This window comes from Tursiops truncatus, chromosome 20 (genome assembly GCF_011762595.2).
Source record: "Tursiops truncatus isolate mTurTru1 chromosome 20, mTurTru1.mat.Y, whole genome shotgun sequence".
NCBI lineage: Eukaryota > Metazoa > Chordata > Mammalia > Artiodactyla > Delphinidae > Tursiops > Tursiops truncatus.
In genome coordinates, this window is record NC_047053.1 from 51,653,026 (window position 1) to 51,680,242 (window position 27,217).

Below are 27,217 nucleotides of genomic sequence, written 5' to 3' on the forward strand. Positions count from 1 at the left end.
GTGAAATTCATCCCCTGAGGACAGCATGACAATCACCAATAGTGAGTGACAGCAGGAACCCAGGAGCTCGCGGTATCGGAAAACATACACCAAAAGTTTCAAGATTCAGAAGTCTGTTTCATGTCTTTATTGACCAGAGAGAAAAAAAAAAGGGGTCACAGCATTTCAGACTTTATTCAAACACACAAATGGTAACAAAGGGCACCCACAAGTGACAGGCATGGTCCCTAAGGCCTGGCTCAAAGGCCATGCTGGAGGGTGTGGGTGACTTCTCAGCCCTACTCCCTCAGCATCTCTGTCCCTTCCTCCTCTGCACCTCACGGACACCCCTGAGATCAGTTAAAATTGTGCAGAAACTAAGTTACTCTAGAGGAGGTTGGGCCCTGCCTCACTGCCAAAAAAGAGCAGGTTCTGAGGAGAAGATGGAAGCGGGCTTCGGGGTCATCACTCAGGAGACGCCAGGCTGCTCCCTGGGTCTGGCCTGCATCACCCACGGCCTCGGACCTGGGCAGGGAAGGAAGCAGGGAGACACTCCCCACGTGGCAGCCCTGGGCAGCTGGAGAGCGTGGGTCACTGGTCATGTGATACCCCCCAGCCCATGGCCAGACCTCTGCCTGAAGTTACTCCCCCGGAGGGAGAAGGCTTTCAAGAAAAAAACACCAACTAGGTTCATAGAGGGTTTGGGTAAAACACTTTTCCAGAAACCTTAAGAAACGAATCACTCTCGGATTCCTGGAGCACTGGAACAACTGAAATTGTCATGGGGTTGCCGGGAGGAGGGAAGCTTGGTGAAAGGCAGCCCTCTAGTTCCTCAGATCACTTAGCAAGGGGCTCAGCAGTCTTTTCGCAGGCTCCACGGTGGACCTCTGAGAAGCATGATGAAAGAAACAGTGCATCCTGAGGTGCTGGCCCGCGCCTCCTCGCTCCTCCTTGCTGGCTTGGGAACAGAGGCTGACCATCAGGTGAGCCCCAGAAAGCAAACCTGATTGGCCACGAGGCCCCAGATGCAGCTGCTTTCCCTCCTTTCAGTCCGACGGTTCTTATTCAGATCGGCCAAAGAGCACCTCGCCCATCGCTCTGTGCTACTCAGGGCAGCTTTTCCTTGACTCACTCAAAATCTTTTTTTTCCCTGAAAGATGACAGGATGGACATCTGTCACCTTTCTGAAGGGGTGACTGTTTTTATTGTAGGTAGAAGTTCCTCTAACGTTTTACAACTGTAAAAATCCTGGGCTCGGGCCAGACTTCCGAGGTGCCGACGTGCACGTTCACGTTGGTGCGCAGACACGGCGTGTCAGCAGACGCCCTGGATACACACTTCTACCCTACTCTACACAGACACATGAGGGCAACGTGCGAATCCTGGAGAAGGGTTAGGCCACCTGGGCAGGGGCAGGTCACAGGCTCGGAAGACATTTGGCTTAGTCGATAGTCATTTCCAAAACACCATGACCCCAGACCCACGCAGTAAGCAGCTGAGCTGTGGAGCAGAGAGAACCTCAGCTTTGAAGGCGCCCAGGAGCCATGGGCTTGAGGGGCTCTTATGGATGGAGCATTCCCCACGGGCACCTCCCCCTCCTCCAGACCATCTGCCACCCTAAGAAAGTCACCCGGGGCAAAGTCAGGATTCTCTGGTCCCTTTGCATTCCACGACTGCTCATCGAGACTCAAAAGCTTAGAGAGTCCAGTTACCAGCTCCGAGGGCACAGTCCAAAGGAGGGCTTTCCTCCTCTGGGTCCAACAGCGTTTGATCCTCAACGCCTTGGCACTCCACAGAAAGAAGTGGTGGTGAGGGCTAGGTCAGAGACGGGGGAGTCCTCAGACTGCCCAGCAAACCCACACACACTATGGGGGATGGTGGGGGGTGGGGCTCACTGACGCCGCCCAGGTCAGAAACCAAGAAGAGACACAAATATCGCACTTTTGGTCAAGGCATTTCCAAGAGACGATCACAAAAATGATACCACTTTTGGATACGACAATATAACACATTTGGCAACTTTCAAAGAAAACAGCCGGCCCCACCCCAAGCCATCGAGGGTCCAAAGTCCCTTTACCCTCAGCCCCAGTTTAAAAAGTCAGGGAAGGAAGATGGGCCAATGGAGGGCAAGAAAAGGCTGCAGAAGCAGTTACATCAACTACCTAAAGCGCCTGTCTGTCTGTCTGATTCGGCGCAGGTGCCTCCTGCCTCAAACCTCTTCTTGGGGAGAAAGCAAGCTACCTGGGGGGTCCAGGCTGCTGGAGACAAATGACGCAAAGCTGAACATGGTAGCAGCTGGGTGCCCTGAACCCAGAGCTGCGATCCCCAGTCTCCAACCACCACCAAGGACACCCTATCCTCCCCCTCCTCCAAGAGGCTTTGTTCATAGGAATGTGGGGTACTCTGGCAACTCTATCCAAACCTCAGTTCAACAACCTGAAGCTAGAACCCTTTGCATCTGCTGCATTATTTGGGGGTGCATGGGCCGGGAAAGATGGTGTTACTAAGCGGCTGCTAATGTCCGACGTGGCCCACTCAGGTGGAAACATGGCACGGCGCAGGGAAAAACCTCTTCCTTTGCTCCAGCTTCCTTGAAGCACAGCATATGTGCAAAGACCTAGGCCTTCCTCTTCCCCTCCCCCTAGCCCTAGATCAGCTCCAGCTGAGAACCCGGCCCAGCTGCTCTCATAAAGATTTGTTGTAACATTGGCTAAGAAAACAGAAGCAGGTACTGAAAAGGTATTCTGCAGCCGGAAGCGGCCTCTGTCTTCCGGTTCCTGTGGGTGGGGCTGGGGTTCCTTTGGTTTTGACCAGAACACTTCTCCACCGGGGGGCCAGGCTCAGCTTTGCTTTGCAGTAGCTCGGTTACTGTACAGGAGCAAGATTTAACTTCACAGAGGTGCTCTGCTGGGTTGCTCTCTCGTCGGTTAGGACTCCGGACTTTACATCCGAGATCCTCTCTCCTGAAGAATCTGGAAGGGGAAGGTGGGGAAGAGGGCTGAGGCTTGGAGGCTGAATGCAGACTGCTTTTGGGCGGTGGTTGCTTACCGGACCGCCAAGGGAAGAGAAAGAGCCCCGGAGCCGCTTTCCACTGGACCCCACGGAGCAGCACGACAATCGCTGTTACCCCAGGAAGCCAGGCAACCGCCCCTGAAGCACTGCAGTTGTAAAAGACTTTTGCTGAACACGGCCAGGCCTAAGTTTACGTGTTGTTGGACCACTTCCCCTGTGAGAAAGGACACAGTCCGGGCTCACCACATACTGATGATTTAGAAGCATGTATGTGTGTCTGTGTACGAGGGGGCACAGTGGAGGAAACAAGATAACAGTGTGCAACCATTTTCCAGTAACTTCAGGGCGTCAGGGGGCGGGGGGGAATCACAAAAGTAACCAAACACCTTTTCTCTTGAGATGGCAGAGAAAGAGAGAGAGAGAGAGAACAGTTTCAAAATATAAAGGTAAAATACTTTCCAATTTTGAGTTTCAGAATTCTCACCTTATAGTAATTAATGGCCATAAGCTTTTTCATTGATTTGACAGAGGCTGGGAAAAGACTACCCTATTTTGGTTCACATGTCCTAACTAAAAGCCTCTGTCACTGCTCCAAAAGTCCTGATTTAATATACAACAGTCAGGGGCTCCCCGGGTGGTGCAGTGGATAAGAATCCGCCTGCCAATGCAGGGGACACAGGTTCGTTCCCTGGTCTGGGAAGATCCCACATGCCACGGAGCAACTAAGCCCGTGCGCTACAACTACTAAGCCTGTGCTCTAGGGCCCGCGAGCCACAACTACTGAAGCCCGTGCGCCTAGAGCCCGTGCTCTGCAACAAGAGAAGCCACGACAGTGAGAAGCCCGCACACTGCAACGAAGACTAGCCCCCGCTCGCCGCGACTAGAGAAAGCCCGCGTGCAGCAACAAAGACCCAACACAGCCAAGAAAGAAAAATAAATTACAACAGTCAAAAGGCCAAAATGAAGGGGAAATGCAAAGCTGGCTTGAGAAGGAAAGGGAAGAACCTGTGAGCAACAGTTCAGGCAAGGCCTGCGCAGGGGCTGAGAGCAAAGGGTCAGAGACGAAAGTCGGGTGAAGGAACTTACCTTTGCCTTCTCGCTCGGCTCAATGACAATGCCATTGGTAGAATTATTTAATTCTCTGGAGACAACACAGAGGAATTCTGCCTGATCCTCATTTCCATAGTTATAGGAAGATCCGATGCTGATTAGCTGATAAAACAAGAATATGGTGAACATACAAATAGTGATCTTAAAATATTTAAGTGGCACACAAATCAAACCCTCCTCCTCACTGAACTTTTGTTGTTTTGCTGCTCAAAGGATGAAGAATTCTCTGGGTCTATCAAGGCCCCAGGGGATAACTGGATCCCAGCTGTGCACCAGGCTTCCCCAAAGAAAAGTGTGAGTTCTGCCACTGTCCCCTCACCCAAGCACTTGAAACAGTGCCAAAGGCAGCAGCCAGGATTGATACGGTCACATTATTCCTTCTAGCAAACATTGAGGGGAAATAGAATGCTTCTGTGAATGAAAACGGACACTTGCTTCAGCCAAAACACCTACACAGAGCTGGCTCATCTTTAAGCAGAAGTCCTAGACAGGAGACCGGAGCTCGGGAGGCTCTGGAAAGCACCACGCGAGAGTCACTGAAGAGCTGCTCAAGCCAAATGCTGCTGGAACTTCTAACCTTTTTGGTGAATTGAACTCAGGCTCTAGTCTAAAGAGGAAATACGGATGCAGGGAGGGAGAAGCTGAGCCCGAGGGTGTGGTCATCCTGGCAAGTCCTCAAGGCCTCAAGTCGGGAGACCATGGCTGACTTGCTGTATGACCGGGCTGTGGACACCTCAGCCTTCCTGGGCCTTAACTTCCTCCTCCGTGTAATGGAGTCAAAGGGAGCAGACTTGGTCCTCCAACAGCACATCAATAAGATGAGAAAAACAGGATAAATTATTCATTAGTTTCACAAAGAATAGTTTTAAAAAGTTGTTATAGGGACTTCCCTGGTGGCACAGTGGTTAAGGATCCACCTTCCAAGGCAGGGGACACAGGTTCAATCCCTGGTCCGGGAAGATCCCACGTGCCGCGGAGCAACTAAGCCCGCGCGCCACAACTACTGAGCCTGAGCTCTAGAGCCTGCGAGCCACAACAAAGAGTAGCCCCCGCTCGCCGAAACTAAAGAAAGCCCGAGTGCAGCAATGAAGATCCAATGCAGCCAAAAATAAATAAATAATTTTTTATTAAAAAAAAAAAGTTGTTATAATATCCTTTGTCTTTGAAACTTTATACCAGGGAAAAACTACTTCTGGAGTGGAAGTATGGTGACATTTTGAAGAACACCTGAACAAGAACTAGGCTGCCACACACAGGTAGCACTGATTCTGCAGTGGAGCTGAGTGTGAGGAATCATCCAGTATTGGTTCTGAAGACAGAGACACCTGTGTGTTTGATCTATAACGTAATACTGTTAACACATAGAGTAACTGTTATGTAAGAAGGTAAGCTTATGGTGACAGTTCAGCTGACCTCTTAAACTCTACCTAAAAACAGGCATGATTCATTGAATTTATAACACAGTCATTCTGTTCATGCTCAGCCTCCCTTGAAGACAACAGATGAACGATTCTGCCATCTAGTGGAAGAAAGCAGTAAAATCCTGGCTCTCAGACACTGTTTTGATGCCTCAGTCAGGTCACAGGCACAAAGCTAAAGAAGAGAAACCCAGAGTGAATGGAAAGGACCTCGCCATCCTCCTTGATGTCTGATCCCTTCACATCACAGCTGTTCACCACGCCGTGCATGGTGGATGGCGCACATACTCGGAATGATGAAGATCTGACCCTGGGATAAGCAAAGGGAGGGTTGTTGCTAAACCCTAGTCTTCTTTAGCTACTTATTCTAGAAGGTGTCAACAAAGCACTTTTTTTTTTAAACATCTTTATTGGAGTGTAATTGCTTTACAATGGTGTGTTAGTTTCTGCTTTATAAACACAGCACTTTTGAAAGGAATCCCTCTGAGGGAAAAAAGCCCAGAGAGGCACTTTCAAGCCTAAACAAACTGGCTGGCTCTCTCTGGGCAGAACCACGCGGAAACTCTGGATATGAAGCTGGGAGACACAAGACTACCCTCAGCTCTCCCCAACTCATCACATCCTACCACGCAAAGAGTCCACGTGGAGCGGCTCTTTCTCCGTTTTGGAACAGGATCACACCTGGCCCCCACCCGACTCCCAGGGTGATTAACTGGCTACAGACGGTGACTGGCTCCGAGACTGAGATACAGGGCTGCTCCCACGAAAGAAACATTACCTGTTCGAATTTCCAACCATCAGACATAGTGGACACCATCTGCGTGAGCTCTTCTTCTTGGCACTGCAGGACTCTGTACACGTGCTTCACGGGGCCCTGTGACAACCACACACAGACTTTGAGGACCGGTTTCAAGGGCACAGCAGTTTGCAGCTGCCTCGGTGAGACTCTCCAAAAAATAAAGACTGGAAAGGAGTTTGCTTGGAATTTTTTTCTTGGCGGCCACCCACTATCCCCTTTGCAAGCAGCACTGTAGTTTTTCAATAAAAACTTACCCAAGAAGAAAATAAGGGGTCCAAGAACATGAATAAAATAAAATAATCCTGAACTCTGGAGGGATGAATCATGCGAGTGACCATATGCTGATAAACTGAAGACTTCATCTATTTCCCAAAGTAGAAAATAAAACTGCTCTGGACAAGAAAGTCACATTTTCTTCTTCAGTCACTATAGCTGACATACACGCTGAAAATGCAGACCATATCTTGGTTTATCCAGAATGATACCTTATATATGGGAATAATACATTAAATAGGGACCCCATAATATACACATGTTCAAGCTATTCTACCCTCTGCTGAAGCTACCTGGAAGTGTTTCAGTGTTACATGGTAACATTCCTGCTATAGATATGTGTACAATAAAAAAATATTTGGTCTTTCTTCCTGGTTCCTTGCACAGACCTCCTAAAACCTTTGGAAACTCGAGTGACAGAAGTATCTTTTGGGGACTTCCCTCGTGGTCCAGTGGGTAAGACTCCTCGCTCCCAATGTAGGGGGCCCGGGTTCGATCTCTGGTCGGGGAACTAGATCCCACATACATGCCACAACTAAGAGTCCGCATGCCGCAACTAAAAGATCCCTCATGCTGCAACCAAAACAAACAAACAAATAAATAAATAAATGGGGGAGTGTCTTTTGTATGCTAATGAGCTGGTCACCAGAAAGACTGAGGGAGTTAGAGGATTAGAACTTTCAGCCCCATCCTGTGACCCTGGGGGAAGGGGGAGGGGCTAGAGATTGAGTTCAATTACCAAAGGCCAATGATATAATCAACCTTCCCTACCAAATGGAATGTCCTGAAAAAAGCGATGGGGTTCAGGGAGCTTCCAGGTTGGCAAACACATCCGTGTGTTGCGCAGCTGGGGGCTGGCGCGTGCTGACTACACGGGGACAGAGGCTCCTGTGCTCAGGACCCTTTAGGACTTCACCCCATGAATCTCTCCATCTGGCTGTTCATTTGTATCCTTCATAATAAACTATAGTAAGTAGAGCATTTCCTGAATTCCACGAGTTAGTCTAGTAAATTACTGAACGTGAAGGGGGCATTGTGGGAGCCCCCGAATTTGTCACCAAGCCAGACAGAGTGCAGGCGGCTGGGGACCCAGACTTATGACTGGCATCTGAGACCCGTGGAGTCTGACGCTGACTCTGGGTGGTCAGGGTAAGGACAGGATTGAACTGTTGGTCACCCAGTTGGTGTCAAAGATTCAGAGAAAGGCCATTTGCTGGCCAGACTCAACTCTCTAGAATGTAAGTTAGAACCGAAAGCCAAAAGGCAGAGCAACTCAAATCGATGCCCCACGGCTGCAGCACTAAGGCCCCTGCACTTCACTGACACTTGTGATCTGGCCCATGGGGGACGAGACGCCAGTCACGAGAGAGCCAGGGTGGCTGCAGGGAGGCAAGCTCGCCAGATGGAAGTTCCAGTTCCCAGAAGGACAATTACAGGCGCACAGGAGGACTCGGTATTTAGCAATCTGGGACCATTCAGTGCTGGGTGCAAAGCTGCACACTCACTGCCCATCCCAGAGGGCATAAGGCACAAACAGCAACCCAGGTTCACAACAATGACTCCTGGTCATGGAGAGAGGGGTCAGTTATGTTCAGTCGGATTTTAAGGAAATATGGACTGTTCCCTTAAGAATGATGAAAACTTAACACTTTTTCAAAAGGACAAGCTGTCTTCAGCTACCTAGAAAATTCGTTTTAGAACAACTTGGGGAATACTGGAAAAATAAAAGCAGCTACTGATCACCGAGTGCTACAAGCCCCAAGTGTGACACCCTTCTCGTCTAGTCTTCACTGCAGTCCTGGAAGGCAGGTGTTGGCTTCCTTCTACACATGGGACACTGGTGTTCGGAGCACAGTATCTTGTCCAAGCTGGACAGCGATTAAGTGGATTGGAGGTAGAGCTGGGACTTGAGCCCAGATCGGCCTGACAACGTTATAATCTTTCTTGTATACTTTGTCCTTCTAAATGAGGTACAGCTACCATTAAACAAGGTGCTAAGGTAAAAAAAATTTTCTTCCATGTAAAATACAGGACAAATCTTCTGACAATTCCAATTTCGGAAACAACCAGATGTTTTATATTGTAAGATGGAGAGCATCCGAAAGACCTGAGAGTGGCCACAGCTGTCAAAGTCCCAGGTATTTAAGATATCTGTGCTGCCTCTTTTTTATTCTCTTCCAAAGTAAACCATTGGTGCTCTCAAATGCACCAAGATTAATCACCTAGCAAAAAATACTACCAAGGACGGCAGAGTAATAGAATGGTGGCAGCCAGTAAAAGAGGTGTGAGGTCACTGAGAAAGGGCAGAGTAGGTCCCCCACATCTTGGGCTTCGCCCTATCGTCTGCCATGTGCGTCTCCTTTCAAAGCAGACAAGTTAAAGGAGATAACGTGTTTGAAGGGACAGCCACGGAAATCCACACTCAGCCTTAGAGCCACTTGGGACAAATGCAAAAGGGGACGTCATTGAACAACATCAAATCCATTGCCCAGAGTTCCACTAAATAAAGAGGACAGATGGAAAGATCAATTAACATCAAAAGGGTCTTGACATTCCTAGAATAAAAAAGCTTCCAACTGGGTATAAATCCACAAGCCTCAGAATCTAGAGAACTAATTAACTGCTGTCATCAAATAGAAATCTAACGACGCTCTCAAGGAATTTGCTAATGGCAAAGAACTGAGTGTTCAGGGGCCACGATTCGAATGGTTTCAAATGACATACTCTATGGTACCATCAATATTTATATTAAGCAATCAAAGGGGTTTTTTGGAATGTGGAAAACTGAGGATGAGGCAATATTCTCAGAACGTCTGATCTATTAAGTGTCTGTAATAGTGAAAGATGCCATGTAAATATACTATGAGATGGCAGAAAGACTGGTGACACTAGATCATATTTCATATGGTAATCTGCAAACCAAATACAAGTTCATCTTTGAACATTAAAAAGAAGCCTTTCAGCCATTGGGCAGATGTAAGAGAACTAAATGAATAAGCCTTTCCACCTTTGCAAAGTGCTAGAGATAAAACGTATAAGAGAGTTCATTTTTTAGCATAGGTGTCCGTTATTCATCCAGATAATTCCATTTAGAGCCAGAAAAATTTTGATATCTGAAGTCTTACACAGAAAGAGCAAGGAACTATTTTTTACTTTTGAAAAGGAAAATACTGCCTTCTTATTTCAAGGAAAATTCTATATTGCAATAGATTAGATCTCAAGGAAGCGACCACCACCGGTATCTGATGGGATAAGAGGCAAGTCATACTGGAGTCCAACTCTGCCCCGTTACTGCAGCTAAACTCTCTTAAAATAGAGCCTAAATACACGAAAGGGAGTGTCTGTGTTTCTTGCTAGACTTTAAGCTTCTTGAAGGCGTGGACCTTCTCCTATCAGTTGGGGTCCCCAGGGCCTAACAGAAGCTATTGTGGCCACTTACTTAGGACACATGATGGGTGACGAGACATGAAATGAGGTAAGAGTGCCTCACTGCCTTCCGTTCTGTTCTCAAACTATGTGGCAAATTCTGTTTGATTTTTGTTACCATATCTACTAGGTTAGCATAAAAATCCAGACTTCATAATAAAAAGAGAAGCTTGACATTATTTTCTTCGAAGCATGATTCGCAAACCACTTGCAAAGTCTATGCCATGACTGGTTTCAAGAGGCTGTCAGGAGCTCGATGTGACATGGCCACAGGCTGAAGGCTGGTCCTAATAAACAGAAGCCAACAGGCGGAAGCAAGGCCTTGTTTGGCCTCCACGTGGACATGAAGGGAGACAGATACTCCGCCGTAAAGAACAGGCTTTGAACCTCAAGTGCAGTGGCTCCTCCCACTGCCAAATGGAGAGCGGCCACAACCTCCCGCTCTGCTAAGGGGACACGGGGCTGTTTCGTCTACTTTGTGATTTCTTCTCCTCTGTTTCCTTGTTCTGAACAAGGCTGGCAGAGTACACGCTGTCTGTCTGGCAGACGGGCGGTGTTCCGCACAGAGACCTCCGGCTCTACGGGGAAAGGCAGGGCTCTGGCCATCATCCAGAGATCACATCATCCATTTCAAGTCACACCCAGACACATGGACAAAGAGAGCCACTTGGGATAGCTTCCCCTTAAGAGCTCAAAACCCATTACCTGTGAAGTTCTGTTCTCGTTGTCCCGTATCCTTTCCTTAACAAGTCGCACGAGAGACGCAATGTTATAAAACTCCGCTTCCTCCAGCACACCTAGAAGGACCAAAACTGTAGTTAGATGTGTGTCAAGTCCCCAGAAAACAGCAGGAAGAGGCTGGAGTTCATGAGCTTGCTAAGAACTCTATCTTTCAAATGCCAGTCTAGTCTAACTCCTTCAGCCGGGGAAACGTTCCTTTGCTGTTTGGTGTGCACCCGTGACCTTTTCCCCAATGGCAGAGTCAACAGTGCTCTGTTTACTCCGTTTCACCCCTGCAGTTTCCCACCTGGCACCTTCCCCTGCTCTCCCTGCACCTGCCCGTGAGCTGCAGGACACCTTTACCATATGTCACTTAGTTCCTGGAACTAGTCCCACTGTACAACTCTTGAGCTTGCAATTTCTGCCCAGTTTGTCCTAAAAATGACCAAAGGTCTGTGTGTTTGTGTGTGTGTGCGTGTGTGTGTGTGTAAATTTATGTGGACCAAATTTAACAAGATGCTTATTATTTGAACAATATAAGAGGCAGTCATTGAAAGAATCCCATGCATAGGACTTCCCTGGCGGTCCAGTGGTTAGGACTCGCAGCTTTCACTGCCAAGGCCCTGGGTTCAATCCAAAAAAAAAGAATCCCATGCTAAACAAAATCAAAGGCCTGGGCTTCCCTGGTGGCGCAGTGGTTGAGAATCTGCCTGCCGATGCAGGGTACACGGGTTCGAGACCCGGTCTGGGAGGATCCCACATGCCGCGGAGCAACTAGGCCCATGAGCCACAACTACTGAGCCTGCGCGTCTGGAGCCTGTGCTCCGGAACAAGAGAGGCCGCGACAGTGAGAGGCCCGCGCACCACGATGAAGAGTGGCCCCCGCTCGCCACAACTAGAGAAAGCCCTCGCACAGAAATGAAGACCCAACACAGCCATAAATAAATAAATAAAACAAAAACAAAATATCGAAGGCCTGAGACAGGATAACTAAATGGGATGTGTGACCCTGCACCAGGAATAAAATTTGCTATGAATACCATTAATGGAACAACTGATAAAATTAGAATATAAGCTATAGTTAAGGTGTTCATCAATATTAAGTTTCCTGAATTTGATAACTGTATTGTGGTTATGTGAGAGAATGTCCTGTTCTTGAGAAGTACACACTGCAGCATTAAGGGGTGAAGTCTGTAACCTAGTCTCAAATAGTTCTGAAATAAAAACTAGAAGAGGGAGAGGAAAAAGAGCGGGGAGGAGGAAACAGAGAATGTATTGTAATGCAAATATGACCAAAAAATGTTAAAAATTGGTGAATCTGGGTAAACGGAGTTCTTTTCTCTAAATCTGAAATTATTTCAAAATGAATTTTTTTAAGGCATTAGAAAAGATGCTTCAGATTCCTCTTTTCAAGAAACAAGAGTACCCATGAGTTGGTAATTGCTGAAGCTGGATGCTGGGTGGAATTTACTGCACTATTCCCATTACTTTGTATGCGTTTGAAATGTTAAGGAGAAAAAAAAAGGGAGAGTGATTCCTCTTGACTGGTTTTAGCAGCAGTGTTCTGCAGCCACTTCATTAATTAGCACGGCCATTACAGCTTTCTCACGCAGAGCTAAAGCTCCCAGGTCAGGGTGCCCTGGCTCTAGGGGCAGGCCCCAGTCTTCAACGGAATGCCTCAGTGAGACCAAGGTAGCCTTTTATTTTTTATTTTTATTTTTTTTAACATCTTTATTGGAGTATAATTGCTTTACAATGGTGTGTTAGTTTCTGCTTTATAACAGTGAATCAGCTATACATATAAATATATCCCCATATCTCCTCCCTCTTGCGTCTCCCTCCCACCCTCCCTATCCCACCCCCAAGACAGCCTTTTAGAAAGATGTCTAGACCCACTTACGGTCCAAATGCTCTACAAACCAAAAAGATGAGTCAAATAACGATGCACCTGACAACGGGCTGGAGAATGAATTAGGTCAGATGCAAAAATTTACAAGGAAGCATGAGACCAGTCTTAAAAGAAATGAGGCCAAGCCTTTATTATTATTTCTTTTACAGCTGCAAGTTCAAACTAAAATTGAAAGTACGAATAGCTAAATGTCAGAGATTTGTTGCTTCAGGCTGTGGACATTCACTGCTAGCAATAAGTAAATGTAAAAAGGGGTCCTGACAATTCTGCAGGTTCAGAAAAAACTCCAAAGCTATCTCCAAAGCTGAGCTACGTAGCTTCCTTCTCCCGAAGGAGGCTGAAGCGAACCGAAAGGGGCTCCTTCAAGACCCTCTCGGACGAGAGGTAATTGGAGGCTCCCTATTTATTTTCGTAAAGCTTTCCTACACTATCTACTGCACGTGAGTTTGATGAAAACCTCAAAATTCAAATCTCAGGACTTCCCTGGCGGTCCAGTGGAATGACTTCTCGCTCCCAATTCAGGGGGCACGGGTTCAATCCCTGGTTGGGGAACTAAGATCCCACAGGCCGCACGGCGCGGCCAGAAAAAAATAAAATAAAATAAAATCTGTGGGGGAAAAAAATTTCAAATCTGTGAAACAGCTCTAAAGATTTGACCTGAACTTTGAAAACGCCCAATGCAAACATCGTTCTTACCTTCTTCTGCCAACTCCTTCGTAATGATGAGCTTCCCATGGCGGAGGTAGTTCAGGATAGGACCAAAGTAGGTAGGGTCCCTGTCAATCAGATAGGCCCCTGTCTCGTCCTGTCAACCAAACATAAGGGTATCACTGTGGAGCTTTCAGGCTAAGTCAGGGCAGGGTTTCCACCTCTCTGTCACAATACACGAGTGAGAGGGCAAGTTTTGCTAGATATTTATCACAAACTATTGGCAAGAAGCCTAGCTTTGTGTATCTTGTACTTCAAGATCATTTCAGGGAGGGTGTTACAGATGTACAGTCATATTCATCATCTAGGCATTAACTTGAACTTCTAAAATTTTTACTCTGACGCAATTACCAACATTCTTCCTTCGGGATACTTGTTATAAAGAAACCGAGGAAGAAAATGCCATAGTTGCATGATCTAAATTTTTGCTTGAGATGGACATTCTGACTTCTCTATTGTGCCTGAATCACATTCCTAATTCTAAGAAAACCTCTGTTCAGTTGGCAATGCTCCAGAACTCAGGGCCAACAACCGTGGGAGTCTGCATTGGCAGCTGTAACTCACACACTCCAGATCTGTGCCCACAGGAAGCTTGGCACAGCCAGGACTTGGCTCTGAGCAGTTTTAATCCTACTCATCTTTACAGTAAAGGGAACAAGAAGAAACTGGCTTCTACTGCAACAAGGACAATTTGGGGGTAGATCAAATAATTCCTTTAGAATAAGAAAGGTTTTGGAAACTCTTTAAAGTAAGGGCAGGACAGGTTTCCTTCAATCTGAGATTTATTACAGGAGAGGCAGGAGATGAATAAGTGAAATCAACCAATGTTTACCCAACTCTAGCTCTGTTGCAAGGTAACAGCTAAGTGCTCTATGGGATACAAGGCGCTGTAAGCAATGATCAATGCTTTTAAGGCGGAAACTAAAAGATGAACGTGTAAAGTTAAAAAAGCAACTCAGACAACAGCTCAAACTGAAAACGGGTTAGGCGCCTTGTCACCTCTCAACTCTCTGGTTAGCAGCCATGCAACTTGCCCAACAGCACTCTCAGGGTTTCATTTTCCCTGGTCTTAACGGGTCAGCTTAGGTTTGCACTGGCAAATGACAACCTCTTTCCAAGGAACGTATCTGATCTCAAATATCGACCTAAAACAATGACAGTTACCAGACAGGAGCTCAGGGACCAGGACCACAGGAAAGAAGTGTGATATCATGAGAAGCACTTCCTGCAGCTGTCGAAGCCATCATCAGACCCAGGCTTTCACCCAACTTGGCAGAGGGGTCCGAGAGGAAGTCTGAGAAAGCTACAAAGATGCCTTAGCTCACCCTGACCCAGTTCTGGATGCATCTGGCACAGGCGGTGAGGGGCTGACGAGGAGCCAGGGGAAAACTCATGCAGACCTGAGGGGCTGGGATGAGAGGTGCAGAGAGGAATACGGAGAAGGGGTGTGGAATGGGTTCTCGTGGGTGAAGGTGGGCACAGTATGGGGAAGGAGCCGCTGAGAACGAAGGGTGGCGTCAGAGAGAAAGCCCGCGTGCGCCTGAGGATGGGGGAGAATAGCCCCGGGGGTTAGCCTGGCGGGGAAATAGGAGGAGGAAGGGGTCCCGGCCCGAGGTGCCCGCCAGTGAGAAGCGTGTTGCAGGAATCGGGGGACAAGCCTAGGAGAAACGAGGGGGTCTGAAGGCCGGGGGCGCGCCCGAGGGCGGGGCACACCTTGTCTGAGTCCAGCTCCGGGTCCTCCTGGCAGCAGAGGCGGCAGAGAAAAGACTTGGGCTCCCGGCCTAGGGTCTGCCTGGTGGTCACGAAGTAGGTGCCGCCCACGTTCAGCCGGACCCAGCGGGCGGCTCCACCGCCCCCTGCCCGCTCGGGCGGTCCGGGACCCGGCTCCAGCGGCTGCGCGGCGGCGGTGGGCTGGCGGCCGTGCCCGCGGGGCGTGGGGCCAGCGGGGCGAGGGCTGGGGGGCCCGCGACCCGGGCCGCCACCGTCGCCCAGCCCACTCCCGCCACCCCCTCCCAGCCCCGCCATCGCCGGGTCCAGTTGCAGCTCCGCCATCTTGGGCCGCCACCGCCGCCGCCGCTGCCCGCGCGCCGCCGGGCCGGCCCATCTCTTGGCAGGGAGAGCCGGGCCGGCCCATCGGCGGGGGAGGGGCCGGCGGAGAGGGACGGGAGCGCCCCCAACCAGCTCCCGGGGACCCTGGCAGTAGAGGCTAGGCGCCCGCCTTCGGGGACGGGACTTCCGGAACCAGCCCCCATCACCATTGGCTGACCTGAGAAATAGGGCCCGCCCCCTTGGCTTTGGGGCTGGCTGAGGGGAGGATTTCCGGTGACCCACTTCCGTTCCTTGGTGTTGTGGACTGTGGGCCGCTGGGGTCGGTGAAGGTGAGTGAGGTTTGGGGCGTTAGGTCCGACCCCAGGGGGTTTCTCTGCTCTGCCGCCTGCAAACCTCGGCCCGACCCTTGTCGCGCCCCTACCGAGGACGCCGGGCCCTGCAGTTGCCCTGCTGGCAGTGTCCCGGCTGTAGCTGCTGCTCCGCGCTCCCTTCCTTTCCCCTCCCCCGAGCGCGAGGTCGCAGGGGCCAGTCTGTGACCCCGCCGCGTCTGACTTAGGCACTTCCACTAACCTTGTCTCGTCCAGCCCGACCCCAGCCTGGCCGACTTCAGTAGTCCGGTTTGGAGGCTGCGGAAACGTTGCCGGGAGATCGTTTTAGCTTGCTGAGTGACACCCAGCAGGCTGGAGGGCTGTGCCCTTCTCTCCTGAAGGTTTCAGCATTCGAGCGTGTGGAGCTTTCAGAGCTTCTCAAGTGCAGGGTTCATTTACCGATTCAGCAAATATTCACTGAGCACCTCCTGTGCAAGATCTGTTCTAGGCGCTGGGGATTCAGCAGTAAATAAGAGACAGCAATCCATTTATGAAGCCTATCTTCTGTGCTTGGAAAAGTCTCTGTAAGGGCACTTATTTCTCTGGTGTATTTAAAGAGATGCCCCTCACCTCCACTCCAGGAAACATAAGCTATCCTGAGAGTGAAAGGAAGCGGCAGGTGTTGGACATGTGTCTTGAGATCCTGGGGAAGATTTCTTCCATCTTCCTTGTGATCCAGCCCATAACTTGTAAAGACCTTTGACATTTCAGTCTTTTTCCTAATGTTTGACATTGATCTTATTTAGTTTAAGTTGACTATTTTCCCATATTCTATCCTGGTTTAAAAAAAAATGGCTGTAATCACTTTCCATCTTCTCTCACATTCACACGTATTGAATACCTTTTTTAAGCATATTGCCAGTATACTCAGGGTTTGTGCAAACACTGCAGGGGATCATCAGACATGAATAGGGAGGTGCAGGTGTATTACTAATCTGACAGGGAGCGGGTAGAGAGCCCCTTAAGTTTGTATAAGATTGTAGAGCAAATTGATGTGCACAATTACATCTGATATTTTTAACAGCCTTCTTAGGTAAGCAGGGCTATTATCCCCATTTTTCAGGTGAGGAAATTTTGGTCGAGAGTCTGCCCTATTTAACTAAGCCTTGTTGAAATGGGGGTATGTGTCAGGTTCTGTGCACTGGAGAATCAGTGAATAAAACGCAAACTGAGTGGAAATGCATTTAAATTATTTTATGTAATGCATGACTATTGCATTACCAGTATTTCCAAAGGTACATGGAGTGCAAACACTAGAGAACTGGGCTTTGATAGGTTAGGAATTGGGGAATAGGGGGAGGACCATCTAGTGGGGAGAGAATATATTTATATGCCAGGTTGCACACCTTGAGTTTGAAAAGGTAAATTGTCCTCTTTCTGATTTAGTAATCCTAATTCCTTTAGTTGACAGATATACCCACACATATGATGCTGATCTATTTCTGAAATACCTGAATATTTCTAAGATGCCCTTCAGACGATCCTCTCCAAGAGTCCTGTTTTGATCTGACCAGTTTTATTTTCTAGGCTCTCCAGATGGCTGGACGGAAACTTGCTCTAAAAGCCATTGACTGGGTAGCTTTTGGGGAGATCATACCCCCCAACCAGAAGGCTGTTGCTAACTCCCTGAAATCCTGGAATGAGATCCTCACCTCCAGGTCAGTACCTTGCTGAGAAGGAGCTTCTTAACCTGTCACTTAATGTGGAAACAAAATGTGCTTTGGAATTGCACATGAATTTTTGATGTTCTTCCGGCAGAAAGTATAAAGAAATCCATGCATTTTCCAAATACATGTAATTTTTTTGCATTCCTTTGATCTCCCTCCAAGGGAAGAGTGTGATGATAGCCCCAGGCCATAGGAATAAGGAACAGGGAAATTGCTGTGTGAATTTTTTGTTGCTCATGGAACAATCTTAACTTTTGCTTTTCTACGTGATCAGGTTGGCCGCTCTGCCTGAGAAGCCGCCTGCCATCGACTGGGCTTACTACAAGGCCAGTGTGGCAAAGGCTGGCTTGGTGGATGACTTTGAGAAGAAGGTGAGACTTCAGGCAACTAAAGTTCTGGTCTTGTAACACGTCCTGCTTGGGGAGCAGGACGGTGGACAGTTACACATGCAGGATGACAGGGGGGAAAGAGGGGTGGAATTAACACCCAGAATCCAAAGGAGGCTCAGGAGAGATGGGTGTGGCCAGAGGTCTTGTGATGATAGATTTAAATGGTAAATAGGTGCAGAGACTTCAGGGTCTCTTCATTCAGCTGGTTTCTTATCCAAGGAAACGGTATGGCAGAGCCTTAACCTGGGAGCCAGAGGGCTCTTGAGTTGGATGTTTCTGGCCAACTCTGAGTTCCTTCTTAGCTCCCCACCTGTCTCCTTTTAGAACAAACGTAACATTATTTTTCTATCCTTTTACTGTTTTCCTCTTTTCTCTGCTGTCTTTTTTAATGTCCCTTGGAGCTGTGATCTCTTGCTCACCTATCCTCTTCTGATGTTAAATTTCAGCATCTGTAGTTTGTTGATTCAACAGTTGCTTATTGAGGGCCCACTCTGTGCCAGGTGCAGTGCTAAGTGCTGGGGCCACAACACTAAGCTGTCTTCTAAGGAGACCATCTCCTCCATCTCCATTATGCAAACATGACTTACGCCAGTCCACTACGGTTTCTTTTAAAAGAGAAATCAGGGGACTTCCCTGGCGGTCCAGTGGTTCGGACTTTGTACTTCCACTGCAGGGGGCACAGGTTCAATCCCTGGTCAGGGAAGTAAGATCCTGCATGCCGTGTGGTGCAGCCAAAAAAAATAATAATAATAAATAAATTTTTAAAAAAGATGAAAATCAAAGAGATTTTATATATTTATCATTGGAGAGCATTGTTACACTGTAGTAATTAATGCTGAACCATAGTGTAGTGAAACCCAAAGTAATACATTAGAAAAAACACAATAATTTTCTAAACCTGTGATCTGGGTAATACAGAGTTGCTACTCAACATCTAATAAAGCTCTTACTTTCTATTGTGAATTATAGAACACTACGTTTCTTTGGCTGTGTTGGGTCTCTGCTGCTGCGCGCGAGCTTCCTCTAGTCGCGGCGAGCGGGGGCTACTCTTCATTGCGGTGCGCAGGCTTCTCATTGCGGTGGCTTCTCTTGTTGCGGAGCAAGGGCTCTAGGCATGCAGGCTTTAGTAGTTGTGGCATGCGAGCTCAGTAGTTGTGGCTCATGGGCTCTAGAGCGCAGGCTCAGTAGTTGTGGCGCACGGGCTTAGTTGCTCCATGGCATATGGGATCTTTCCGGACCAGGGATTGAATCCATGTCCCCTGCATTGGCAGGCGGATTCTTAACCACTGTGCCACCAGGGAAATCCTAGAACACTACTTTTTATAAAGCCATATGTTGTTAGGGAAACTTAGGAGTGACATAGAACTGATAAATGTGTAAAGTAAATTTTTCTGGATTTTTGTATATAATCATCTCTAGAACTCTGGACACTGAGGATTCATTATGCTGTGGTCAACGTCAAATACGTTCCAATTCCAAATATCTCAATGAATGAGCCTTGTCTTTTACAAACATATGCCAAGCTGGGCAACATCAGTGGATTTTCTAAAAATAATGTAAACGTCTTCTGTTCAATGTTATTTGAGTGCAATAAAATGCAGAATTCTTTAAAAAAAAACAGATCAGAATTTCTTTAGAACTGCAGGGTTCTTTGAGGTCATCAAGTCCAACTCTCTTTATCAGGTGAAGACACTGAAGCTCACTGTAATAAAGAATTGTCCAAGGTCTCCGGTTAGTTAGTGATGGGGCAGAGAAGAACCTTGAGCTTCCATTGGTAGTCTAGTACTCTTTCCACTACGACGCCCTAGATGCATGCTGGTTTCCTCCCTGAACGGAGAATGTGTTTTTATACGCTCTATTACGATTAGCAGCTTTGAGCCCTTTTGGGGGGCTCTTGGTTATATTAATGACAACTCACTGTCACTGTTTTGTAGTTTAATGCCCTGAAGGTTCCTGTGCCGGAGGATAAATATACTGCCCAGGTGGATGCTGAAGAAGAAAAAGATGTAAGTATTGGAGGCTCTTATTTATTCTAAAATTCTCTTAATTCCTGACAGTTCTGTTTCTTCCTAGTAAGGTTAAGGTGGAGTGACTTTAAAGGATCAATAGAAAGGAATGAACTATTAATAAATGCAATAACATGGATGAACCTCAGAATAATTATGTGAGTGAAAGAAACCAGCAGAGGAGGACATACTGTGTGATGACGTTTCTGTAAACAGAATTTCTCCCTTCTCTTAAAAGGTGAAAATTTGTGCTGAGTTTTTGTCTCTCTCTAAGACCAGGATTGAGGAATACAAGAAAGAGGTAAGGATGAGCCTAGGCCTTTGCTTATATTTCCTCTCTTTCACGGCCACACATCTTTCACCTAGTGGGGGTAACCCGCCTTGGATTCTTTTTTGCATCTCTGCAGCCCTATTTATCTTAACACAGTTCCCGTCTTTTTCTAGCTGGAGAAGATGAAGAACATCATTCCATTTGATCAGATGACCATTGAGGACTTGAATGAAGTCTTCCCAGACACCAAATTAGATAAGAAGAAGTATCCCTACTGGCCTCACCAGCCAATTGAGCAGTTATAAACTTGAGTCTGGGAGAAAGCTCTGGCCCTTGAATTATAAACTCTGGACATTAAAAATAATTATATAGTGCTGTGTGTGTCTGCTCCTTTGCGGTTGAGATAGTTAAACTCTGGAGTTACCTCACTGGGAGCGGAGCTTTTGTTAAAATGGAAAGGTATGCCTATAGGTGTGTGCTGTTGCCTAATGGTGAGGGCCTGTAGGAGCCAGTTGCTGAGCCCCCAGGGCTGCTGAAATCTTAACAAATAACAGTAGGGTCGATGACAGTGTTTTTCACTGGAATATGGTAAAGAGGAATCATTATCTACTGATTGCCTTGAACTTTCTCTTTGCTTTCAAACCATTGATTCCTAGGGAGTGCTTCCTTCTACGTGTCCATCAGAAAGTCACATGCAGATGTAACAGCAGGGCGAGTAGCAGCAGGGATCTACTTTTCTGTGCTTCAGCTCTTCAGTTTAAATGTGGTATGAAAAGAAATTTTGTCACAAAGTTAAAACCTGTTATAGCTTTGTATATGAACATAGGAAATTATTTTAATTCCATCGTTTCATTAAAAAAGATCCTAGTATTGATTGTAGTTAGCAGGACTCCTGAGCAATGCCAGGAAGTGTAGGTGGTTTAAAGTAAGATGAGGTGGTGGGGGCTTCCCTGGTGGTGCAGTGGTTGGGAGTCTGCCTGCCGATGCAGGGGACACGGGTTCGTGCCCCAGTCCGGGAAGATCCCACGTGCCGTGGAGCGGCTGGACCCGTGAGCCATGGCCACTGAGCCTGCGCGTCCGGAGCCTGTGCTCCGCAACGGGAGAGGCCACGACAGTGAGAGGCCCGCGTACCGCAAAAAAAAAAAAAAAAAAAGATGAGGTGGTAGGAAAAGTTCTATTGCCCTTGAAGTCAGAGGACCTGGTATGCCTATTGCTTATGCCTGCCCTTGGCCATTTAGTTGCTGGTTCTAGACTAATCGTTTACCATCTCGGGACTTTCCTTTTCTCATTTACAAACACCACGATTGTAATGAGAATTAAATGAGGTAACCTGGGAAGTTTCTTGGTAAGAAAGTGATCTAAGCAAAGGCATCTGGCTTGACATGGCTTGATATGGCTTAAATCCTGTAGGAAAAACCTACCGAGGGGCTTCCTTGGTGGCGCGGTGGTTAGGAATCCGCCTGCCAATGCAGGGGACACGGGTTTGAGCCCTGGTCCCGGAAGATCCCACATGCCGCGGAGCAACAAAGCCCGTGCGCTACAACTACTGAGTCTGCACTCTAGGGCCCGCGAACCATAACTACTGAGCCCGCACGCCTAGAGCCCGTGCTCCGCAACAAGGGAAGCCACCGCCTGCGCACCGCAACAAAGAGTAGCCCCCGCTCACCATAACTAGAGAAAGCCCAGGCGCAGCAATGAAGACCAAAAAAAAAAAAAACCTACCAGGGGAAGGGTAATGTGCACAGGCCAATAATTTTGTGACACTTCTGCCAGAGATTCCAGAATTTACTGGAGAAGATCAACAGTTGCTGATAACGCTCAAAAAAGTAATGTAGTCTTAAAGGACATAAGCAGAGGAAGCCTGGGGCACTATCACCTCTAATTTGTAGGGCAGGGGCTAGGCCGAAGGTAAACTGTAATTGAGGAGCAAGGCATGTTCCACTTAGAGCTGCTTTAGTCATAACATAATCTGATGTTCAGCAGTAGTTCTGCCAGATGGACTTCAATGCACAAAACGAGTACCCTTCGCTCCCTCCCCCCAGGCTGTGAATCATTGAACTGGCACCCAGCCATCCAGCTGAAGATACAGGGATTCAGACAAGTGAAAACATGGGAATCTTAGAAAAAGCCATTGAGTTTGCTTTTGGAGTGTGGTTAGAACGTGTGTTCAAGGGAAGAAGCAACATGAGTCCTATGAAAGTTTTGTAACATAAAGGGAGGGGTCCCTAGCACTTGAGGGAGAGCCTTTGGAAGACTCAGGAAGAAACAACAGTGAAAAACTGACAACGTGCTCTCAGTCCAAGGCATTTAGGAAGGATTGGGGCACTTTTAAGTTTTATATCCTGAATCATTTGAAGTTTTTGCATTGAGCATGCATTGATTTTACATTAAAAATTATCACTAGTAAAATAGGATTATGCTTTTCAAGTCACAAGAGAGAAAAGTACATCCTATATGGTAAAAGTTAAAGAAATCAGCGAAAACGTAAGTAGCATAAATACAGAACCAAACACACTTAGGATGATTATGGATCAGTAAAGACCCCTATTAGAAGACAATAATTCAAACTGGGTCAGCTAAAATCCAACTACAAGCTGTCCATCCTTTAAAAAAAAAAAGGCAGTTCCCTGGTGGTGCAGTGGTTAGGACTCGGTGCTTTCACTGCTGGGCTGGGTTCAGTCCCTGGTGGGGGAACTAAGATCCCACAAGCAGAGGCGTGGCCAAAGAAAAAGTTAAAGAAGGATACATTGGCTATATCAAGGGTTCCAACTCCTTACTCTAAAAACCGGCATTGAAGGAAAAAAAAATATGCATTTATCCTGCTTTAATTTAAACAATGGTATTTCAGGATAAACTAATAGACCTAGTTAATGATAGAAAGTGCTTTACAAACTATGCGGAAAGAAAGCAACATTGGAAAAAGCACTATTTTGTAATCCCTAATGAAATACAGTTGACCCTTGAACAACACGAGTTTGAACTGCATGGGTCCATGTATATGTGGACTTCTTTCAATAAGTACATACTACAGAACTACACCATACAAGGTGGGTTGAATCCAAGCTTGGTTGAATCTGTGGGTGGGTAGGGGCCAACTGTCAACTTAGATTACTTGACAGAGGAGGGTCAGCAACCCTAATCCGCAGGTTGTTCAAGGGTCAACTGTAGTTTATTCAGGCAAAGATCATTAATGGATGAGACCATAATATGAAAGTCTGATGAAGCACTTGACAGTGATCAGGCTGTCACCTCCTGATGCCAAGCCCATATTATGTACCTTCTGACATATTAACTACACAGCACCATTTGAAAGTATTTTTGCCAAAATGTTGAACCTGGATTTAAAAATCAAGGCATTAAAAGTAACTTCCAATTTAGAAGAAATATCTGGGATAGAAGAACAAGTTAAATGACACCACAAAGAAGATAACTCCAAAATGTGGGACATTTTACAGGAAATCTGACCTTTTGTTATTCAACATGTCAATGGCGTGGGGCAGGAGAGGAGGGAAGGTGGGGCAGCTTTAGATTAAAAAGCGACCCGGCATCCAAATCCTGTGTGTTTGGACCTTATTTGGATCCTGATTTGCACCAATCAACTGTAAAAAGATAATTAATTAAGAGATGATTATTGAAGTATGTAGGGATAAAACGATGTGATGTCTGGGATTGCTTTAAAATACTTAAGAAAGGGCTTCCCTGGTGGCGCAGGGGTTAAGAATCTGCCTGCTAATGCAGGGGACATGGGTTCAAGCCCTAGTCCGGGAAGATCCCACATGCCGCGGAGCAACTAAGCTCGTGCGCCACGACTACTGAGCCTGCACTCTAGAGCCCACGAGCCACAAGGACTGAAGCCCTCATGCCTAGAGCCTGTGCTCCACAAGAGAAGCCACCACAATGAGAAGCCTGCGTGCGCAACAAAGTGTAGCCCCCGGCTCACTGCAACTAGACAAAGCCCGCGCGCAGCAACGAAGACCCAATGCGGCCATAAATAAATAAATGATTTAAAAAAAATACTTAAGGAAACGAAAAAGATAAAAGGGATTAATAGAGTGAATGCAACAAAATCTTGATAACTGATGGATCTAGGTTGGTTCATTTACTATTCTCAGTTTCTGGGTATGTTTGAAATTTTTCATAAGAATTTTTAAAGCATGGGCAGAAATGTAGATTTATAATATTACTATCTAGCAAAGTAGAAATCGAGACAAAAACATGACATGGGCCAAACGCAGCTCTTAACTAATAAAGGAAACCATTCACATGAAAAAAATAATGATTGGAACCTTGATGTACTGAAAAAAATAACATTAAAACCATATAAAGCAAAAAAGTTGAAAAGAAATTTCTAGAAACATAACTTTTAAAGATTTTAACATACCTTTCTATTTTTGACATTTGCAAGACAAGTGAGACTAGAGCAAACTATAATAAAGACTCAATAGCTTATATACTAAATTCTATGTCATACTAACAGAATAACTGGAAACCGATAACATTAGACAACCAACAATTAATACGCACAGTATAAACTACAATAACACAAAACAATACAGAAATGCAACCACTTGGAAACTGAAACTCTCCTAAATCTTGGATCAATGAGAAATTAAATATGTAATTACAGAATGTTTGGAAGAAAAAATAATATGAACATTTCATATTAAAACAAAGCAAACTGATGGCATTAAATTGTGTCGTAGAAAAACATTTCATTACACAATACATTTTGATTACAGAAAAAAATCAGAAGATATAGATAAGAAAAATAGAAAATATTGAAAAGATTAATAAATTGGGTTATAAGTTAATACTCTCATATTAAGTATCATAAAAAGCTAAAGAATAGGGATTTCCCTGGTGGTCCAGTGGTTAAGACTTCACCTTCCAATGCAGGGGGTGTGGGTTCAATCCCTGGTCGGGGAGCTAAGATCCCACATGCCTTGGGGCCAAAAAACTAAAACATAAAACAGAAGCAATATTGTAACAAATTCAATAAAGACTTAAAAAAAAAAAGCTAAAGAATAATTAGATCAATGGAAAAGAACAGAATGTTCAGGAAAAGTCCATACTGTATTAGGATTAAGTACAGTTTACCCCTGTACAACCAGTGTTTGAATTGCAGCTCACTTTCACGCAGATTTTTTGAACTGTAAACACTACAGGACTACATGATCCGGGTTGGTTGAAGCTGAAGCTTGGCGCCCCTAACACCCCCCCCACCCCACCTGCGTTATTCAAGGTATATGCATATAAGTATTTACTAAATAATTTAAGTAGCATTTTGAATCATTGAGGAAAGGCACTGATCTAAGTGTTTAAATATTTGTAAAACAGGAACAGATCTTTACTCGACACTTAAAAATAAATTCCAGTTACAGATGTAAATGTTAAAAAAAAAAAAACCACAAGAAACAACAGGAAAAATTGTAGGTGAATATTTATATAAGCTTCAGGTGAGAGAATTTTTCAAACACCAAAGCAGAAACCAGAAACTACAATGAAAACAGTGGATAGATTTGGGTGGGGCGGGGCGGGGAGTGGGGATCCTGCAGGCATCTTCAACTTGAGATAATCAGCCCTGAACTCATGGCTTCCCCATCTGTCTTGGGGGGTGGCACCACTGTCCCCCAAAATCCTGGGCACCATCTTGGGCTCCTTGTCTCCCTCATCCCACAGCAGTTAGGAACCAGATCCACAGGTTCCATTTCCTGAACATCTGTTTTACTTCCCTCCTCTTGGTGTCCCTGCTATCGCCTCCATTCATGGTTTGCTTATTTCTTCCCTGAACCATACATCTTTCCCTAAGGGGTCTCTCTGCCTGCACCCTCACCTGCCTCTAATTCATTCTTTTTTTTTTTTTAATATTTATTGGAGTGTAGTTGATTTACAAGGTTGTCTCTAATTCATTCTTTTTTTAAAAAAAATTTATTTATTTATTTATTTATGGCTGCGTTGTGTCTTCATTGCTGCACGCGGGCTTTCTCTAGTGGCGAGCAGGGGCTACTCTTCCTTGCGGTGCGCGGGCTTCTCATTGCAGTGGCTTCTCTTGTTGCAGAGCATGGGGCGCGCAGGCTTCAGTAGTTGCATCACATGGGCTCGGTAGTTGTGGCTCACGGGCTCTAGAGTGCAGGCTCAGTAGTTGTGGTGCACAGGCTTAGTTGCTCCAGGGAATGTGGGATCTTCCTGGACCAGGGATCAAACCCGTGTCTCACTAGCATTGGCAGGCGGATTCTTAGCCACTGCGTCACCAGGAAAGTCCCTCTAATTCATTCTTTTTTTTTTTTTTTTTTCTATTGCGGTACGTGGGCCTCTCACTGTTGTGGCCTCTCCCGTTGCGGAGCACAGGCTCCGGACGCGCAGGCTCAGCAGCCATGGCTCACGGGCCCAGCCGCTCCGCGGCATGTGGGATCCTCCCGGATCGGGGCACGAACCTGTGTCCCCTGCATCAGCCGGCGGACTCCCAACCACTGCGCCACCAGGGAAGCCCTCTAATTCATTCTTTACCATGCTGCCAAGGGGATCTTTCAAAATGCAAGTATAGTTATTTTGCTCCTCTGCTTAAAACCCTCTGCCCGCAAGATCAAATGTAAATTTCCTTACTCCAGGGTTCTCTCTTCGTACATTGTTCTCCTTCCTCCATTATAGCCATAGCAGATTGCTAACTGCCCCTCTCACGCGCCCCTTACCTTCAGACATTTGCGATTCCGGTTCGTCATCCTAGAAGGTTAGGAAAATCTAGAGGATTCTAGAAGATTCTCTGTTGAGTACCAGTACTATACCTTAGTCATATTTATATTTCCCAGGGCTTAGCACTGTGCTTGGCATTTAGAAGAATCTTAATATGAATTCCTTATGAATGAAAGAGAAGAGATGTAAGATGATATTTGAGCCTTCAGGGGTTCACGTCTGGTAGGAGAGTATCACACAAAAACCTTGAATAATGGAGCAAGCTAGTATCATAGTAAATGGCGATGACCATGACTTACAGAGCACACACTACGTTCCAGGGACTGTTCTAATCACTGAGCATAAATACTCCTCACGATAACCCCATGAAGTAGGTAGTGTGTCACCCAAGATATTAAGGAAGTCCTCTGAAGGTGACGAGAT

The 27,217-nt window shown here is 46.5% G+C and overlaps 2 protein-coding genes across 6 annotated transcripts; one reads left to right on the top strand and one right to left on the bottom strand.

Annotated features, from left to right (window-relative positions):
* Positions 1–112: 112 nt before the first annotated feature.
* Positions 113–15,557, bottom strand: KCTD2 (potassium channel tetramerization domain containing 2). 4 transcript variants are annotated; one of them, XM_019938735.3, is made up of 6 exons: positions 15,068–15,557; positions 13,343–13,451; positions 10,723–10,814; positions 6,298–6,393; positions 4,078–4,203; positions 113–2,951 (listed from the first exon to the last, which is right to left on the bottom strand). In XM_019938735.3, the coding sequence occupies exons 1-6, from the start codon at positions 15,404–15,406 to the stop codon at positions 2,922–2,924; spliced, it is 792 nt and encodes a 263-aa protein (XP_019794294.1). In that variant the 5' UTR covers positions 15,407–15,557; the 3' UTR covers positions 113–2,921. The 4 variants fall into 4 exon arrangements, 3 of the variants coding, with proteins under 3 accessions (XP_019794294.1, XP_019794295.1, XP_019794296.1); XR_012328594.1 differs by lacking the exon at positions 113–2,951 and adding an exon at positions 4,555–4,708; XM_019938736.3 differs by lacking the exons at positions 113–2,951; positions 4,078–4,203 and adding an exon at positions 4,715–5,694.
* Positions 14,568–20,478, top strand: ATP5PD (ATP synthase peripheral stalk subunit d). 2 transcript variants are annotated; one of them, XM_019938746.3, is made up of 6 exons: positions 14,568–14,713; positions 17,299–17,429; positions 17,713–17,809; positions 19,762–19,833; positions 20,072–20,134; positions 20,278–20,478. In XM_019938746.3, the coding sequence occupies exons 1-6, from the start codon at positions 14,696–14,698 to the stop codon at positions 20,407–20,409; spliced, it is 513 nt and encodes a 170-aa protein (XP_019794305.1). In that variant the 5' UTR covers positions 14,568–14,695; the 3' UTR covers positions 20,410–20,478. The 2 variants fall into 2 exon arrangements, with proteins under 2 accessions (XP_019794305.1, XP_004319108.1); XM_004319060.4 differs by lacking the exon at positions 14,568–14,713 and adding an exon at positions 15,596–15,732.
* Positions 20,479–27,217: the final 6,739 nt, after the last annotated feature.